Below are 5,288 nucleotides of genomic sequence, written 5' to 3'. Positions count from 1 at the left end.
TCAGAGCTGCGTACCTTATTAGCAAAATTAACAAATAAAAATAGATGAGCTGGAAAGTAAAATAAGTGGCGTCACCACTTAGACCCCCAGTGTTGCAAGTCATCCCCAAACCCCTATGTGTTCCAACAGTGTTCCCCCAGTGAACCATGCTGGTAATGCTAGTCCCCAAACAGCAAGGGACAATTTCGTGTTGTGTACATATCACAAGTGCTTTGGCATGGAAACCAGACAATGTGCATCACCCTCCATAATCACTGGAAATGCATAAAGTGAGAGACAATCCCAGTAATGTCTCCCGCCACACACACCAAACGTCCCCTCAGGATCAGCACACCCAAAGCCACGACACGTTCCACTGGCTCCAGGAAACTACTATGGGTTAAAGACGCCATCTCCAGCACAAAATACCTTATTGACACTGGAGCCGCATTCAGTACAGTCCCTCCTACCTCTGACCACAAAATGGCTCAGCAACCAGCATTTGAGCTGATAGCAGCAAACGGCACTCCCATAGCCACATACGGCACGGAACCCCATCACGTGGGACTCGACCAATCACTGTCATTTACTTGGCCATTCCTCGTCGCAGAAGTTAATCAACCCATTATTGGCGTCGACTTCCTGGAGGCACATGACTTGCTCATGGATACCAGAGGACAGAATCTATATCACAGACCCTCAAACTCGTCCATCAAAGTAACCAGGTGTGCTGGTAATCCTCCACTCATTACACACCTTCACCAGAAATCCTCATACGATTCCATACTACGCCAGTTTCCTCTTTTGACCTCTCACTCGCCCAACAACGGCAGTACAGCCCATGGTGCAGAGCACTACATCATCACTTCTAGACACCCCTGTTTCACCCATCCTAGACGCGTGCCCCCAAGTAGTGGAAAAGGAGTTTCAGGCGATGCTCGATGAGGGCATCATTCTGCCGTCATCAAGCTGCTGGGCATCCCCTCTGCACATGGTACCGAAGGCACAGCGGGGTGAGTGGAGAGCATGTGGGGACTACAGGGCACTGAATGCAATGAGTTCCCGATAGATACCCCATTCCCCACATCCAGGATTTCCACCACCAACTACACGGCCGTCATGTATTTTCCAAGATCGATTTAGTCAGGGCATTCCACCAAATCCCTGTGGCAGACAAGGACATCCCCAAGATGGCGGTAACCATCCCTTTAGCCTGTCTGAATACACAAAGATGAATTTCGGCCTCAGAAACGCCACACAAATGTTTCAGAGATTTATGGACCAGGTTGTCAGGGGGCTAGATTTCGTCATGGTGTCCATCAGTGACATCCTCATTGCTTCTGATTCCCATGAGCAGCACAAAACACAGCTCCAAATCCTGTTCCAAAGCCTGTGGGACTACGGGCTGCTTGTGCACCCGGCGAAGTGTATCCTCGGTGCAGACGAATTGGATTTCTTGGGCCACAGGGTATCCGCCGCAGATATCACGCCCATCCACAGAAGGTGGACGCAGTTAAGAACTTTCCATGCCCGGCTACACCTCACAGGCTCAGGGGGTTCTTGGGGATGGTCAATTAATATCATAGGTTCCTGAGAAACGCTGCAGCCACATTAGCCCCCTTTAACGATCTGAAGGGGACAAAAAAGGTATCCTCCAAGCCTCTTCAGTGGACCACACAGTCAGGCCATGCCTTCATCACCCTCAAAAACCACATCACCACCGCACCCTGCCTAGCATACCCATCACCAGATGCCCACATCACACTCACCATATACACCTCTGCCAAAGCTGTGGGTCCAGTCCTACAACAACATGTCAATGGTGCAAACGTGCCTGTCGCATCCTTCAGCCAGCGCCTTAACCCTGCCCAGTGCATATACAGTGCCTTTGACAGGGAGTTGCTGGCTATATATGAGGCAGTCAGACATTTCAGGCATATTCTGGAGGGCAGAGAATTCACCATCCTCACTGACCATAAACCCCTTATATACGCCATAGCTCAGAAATGTGAAAATTGGTCTCCTCGGATGGCAAGACAGGTAGCTGTTGTTTCAGAGTTTTCCACTAACATCCATCATATCAGTGGGGATCTGAACAAGGTTGCGGAAACCCTGTCCCATGGAGTTTCAGCTGTCAGCCCTACACTACCCCTGCTTGACCATGCAGTCTTGGCCCGGGAGCAGGAGGACGATCAGTAACTCAAAGAATTGCTACAAGCCACGACCACACTTCAACTGCATTAGTTTGATGTCACCGGCACACCCCGGAAAGTCTGGTGTGACATATCATGCGGGACAGCACAGCCGTATATTCCCCAACGATTCCAAAGGCAAGTCTTTTGTCATTACCACGAGATGGCGCACCCAGGCATTCGCAGCAAGAACAGCTTACTTAGCTGGCGAGTGGTATGGCTAGGGATGAGGCATGACACCATCAAGTGGGTCTGAACATGTGTGGCTTGTCAGTCAGCAAAAGTGCATCGCCTCACCAAGACACCACTTTGACTGCTGACCACACCAACTCAACGTTTCCACACGGTCCACATTGACATCCTCAGCCCCCTCTCCGAATCCAGGGGTAACCGCTATATCTTAACATGCATAGATAGAGTGACAAGGTGGTTCGAGGCCACGCCCATGCTGGAGGCTACAGCTGACCATGTGGCATATCACTTCCTGACATCCTGGGTCGCTTGTTTTGGCGCCCCACAGGTCATCGTAACAGACCAAGGCTTCCAAATCTAATCTCGAGCCTGGCAGGACCTAATGGACTTCCTGGGTGCTAAATGCCACAGAACCTCCGCATATCACCCTTAGGCAAACGGGATGATTGAGCGCTACCATCATCACCTGAAGGAAGCACTGAGGGCTCTTCCCCACCCAGTGAATTGGGTCTCAGCACTGCCAATCCTCCTCCTGAACTTGAGGGTTACAGAGAAGAAGGACATCTGGAATTCCCCGGTGGAGCTAACGTACAGGGAAGACTTGAGGCTGCCGGGGCAGTTCGCCCTGCAACCAGGCACGCCAGCCCTGGTTTTCCTCCCAGAGCTCCAGCAGGCAATGCAGGCACTATGACCAGTCCCTCCTTGTTCTTGCCAGCAACAGACGATGTTCATCCCGCACTCCCTATCAGATGCCGAACAGGTCTTCATGAGGAAGGATCAGCGCACTTCACCACTCCAAACCCCATACGAAGGCACATATCCTCGCTATGACACAAACCCACACAAAACAGTCACAATATACAAGCATGGCAAACCATTCACAATCTCTGCAGACAGTGTCAAACCGGCCACACCACAAACCCAGTCACAGGCAACACCCCACACGTCATCCACCAACCTTGCCAGCCCACCAACAACATGCCCACAACCAACACCTCAAATCTCAGCACCAACACCTACATGCACCCCCCCCCACCCACACACACACACACACACACCATCCCCATTGTGAATTCGTACCCTCCACTACCTGTCATCGCCACACACCAACTCAGGCATCATGCAGAACAGCAAACCTCTACCACTGATGCACGCACTCCCTCACCACAACCCACACTACTGTCCACAATCTCAGCCTCCAGGACTAACCCTACTACCACTTACCCATCCTTTCCGTCAACCTCACACGATCCTACCTCTCACTTTACTCCCCCACCCACCACCCCTCAACCCGTTCTTACACCTCATCCACACTCTCTGTCAACCCCAGCTCCTGCCCCTTACCCTGTCCTTACACCTAATCCACCCTCTCCGTCAGCTCCAGCTCCTGCCCCTTACCCAGTCCTTAAACCTAACCCTCCCTCTCCGTCAACCTCAGGCAATCCTACCCCACATTCTTTCCCACCAGTCCCCACCCCTCCCCCAGTCAATACCCTTCACCTGTCAATACCTGTCATTCCCATAGTCCCTCCACCACTCACCACAACCCTACAAACTACATCAATAACTACCACATATACCTATACACAATCAGGCCATTTCAGGAAACCACCACAATTTTACACTGCAGCATAATCTGATACCAAAAACCGCAGACACTCCATGTCGTCACACCTACTTCGCATTCGTATGGTACAGAATTTTTTTATGTGTGTTCTACGTCATACAATAGCTCAATTGTAAAGGCGGGCATAACTCTCTCATTTGTTTGCTCATAATAACTAAGCAATAGTAAAATTTTCATACAGAAAGTTATACCCAGCTACTATTCCGTAGTTTATAGTCATGCCCTCCCCCCATTTAATACGTTACTCCATCACACATAGCCATGGAATGGACTTGTCAATAAAAATTCTCCTGTCCATCACAATTGCTATTTGTAATTACTGCATCCAAATCACTTTCAAATGTTCACTCACTTTGAAAATTGTATATTTATATTTATATAGTGTTTGTTTTGTACCTTGTACCTTAATCATATTTCTTTCTCTCTCTCTTTTCTTCCTGTTTGATTGCCATAAAAAGGAGGGGGGGAGGGGGAGTGCTGTGGCATATATTACATCACAAAGTATTGTACCTCGCATTTCATCTACACATGTGGTTTCCTTTCCTCGTGGCTTTTTCCACATTTCACTTACACACGTGGTTTCCTTCCTTCATGGCTTTCCCCCACCTTGTTCTCAGAATTAGCATCACTATTGGTGCCGCTACCAATAAAATTAAATTTCTCTTCCCTTCACACCTGTAGTGGTGGCTAAACAAATCAAAATTGTATATTCAGGCGACTTGGGCCTACCAGTGCTCCGCCCACCTCATTAGGGGGCTTAAAACCGAGCAGGTGACTTAGCTCCGGCCTTCTTTCCACTCAGAACTTCACCCAGCTACTACCTGCCTTGCTCTCCGTCCCGTCTGGTAAAATTTGGCCATGTGGTACAACTTTACATATACGATACTCATAAACACAACAGCCCAGCACTCTTGCTTCTCACTAAATTCATTGTTGATATTAATAGTCTGTAACTATACATTCACATAATTGATCTACACATGCTGTAACGTAATGGCCTTGTACTATTTTGAAATCATGCATTAGCTCTGTATTCCTTCAAGTAAATAATCACTGCCCTGTCTATTTCTTCGCAACACATTGGCGTTTATTTATCCTAGCCATTTGTTTTGATGTAGCCCTAGTATAATATATATCTCCATAACCAAAAATGACAGGGTGGTGACCCGAACCTTAACACGCCACAATATTAATCGTGTATTGTATAACCAGTGTAACAGCTATAAAAGAATAAAACTAATCTAATAATACTTTAATGTCAAGTGAAATGGCTACGGGGTGACTGCTGAATCGAGTCC

The 5,288-nt window shown here is 48.5% G+C and overlaps 1 protein-coding gene across 1 annotated transcript; it reads left to right on the top strand.

Moving 5' to 3' along the window:
- The first annotated feature begins 288 nt into the window (after window positions 1-288).
- On the top strand, window positions 289-924 carry LOC145418270 (uncharacterized). The gene has a single exon (XM_080286713.1). It carries the CDS (start codon window positions 289-291, stop codon window positions 922-924), a length of 636 nt encoding a protein of 211 aa, XP_080142839.1.
- The last annotated feature ends 4,364 nt before the right edge of the window (window positions 925-5,288 follow it).

This window comes from Coenobita brevimanus, chromosome 113, assembly GCF_032717465.1.
Source record: "Coenobita brevimanus isolate Jiangsu-jjx chromosome 113, ASM3271746v2, whole genome shotgun sequence".
Lineage (NCBI taxonomy): Eukaryota > Metazoa > Arthropoda > Malacostraca > Decapoda > Coenobitidae > Coenobita > Coenobita brevimanus.
Note: the sequence above shows the minus strand (reverse complement) of the source record. Positions and strands in the feature narration are given on the sequence as shown.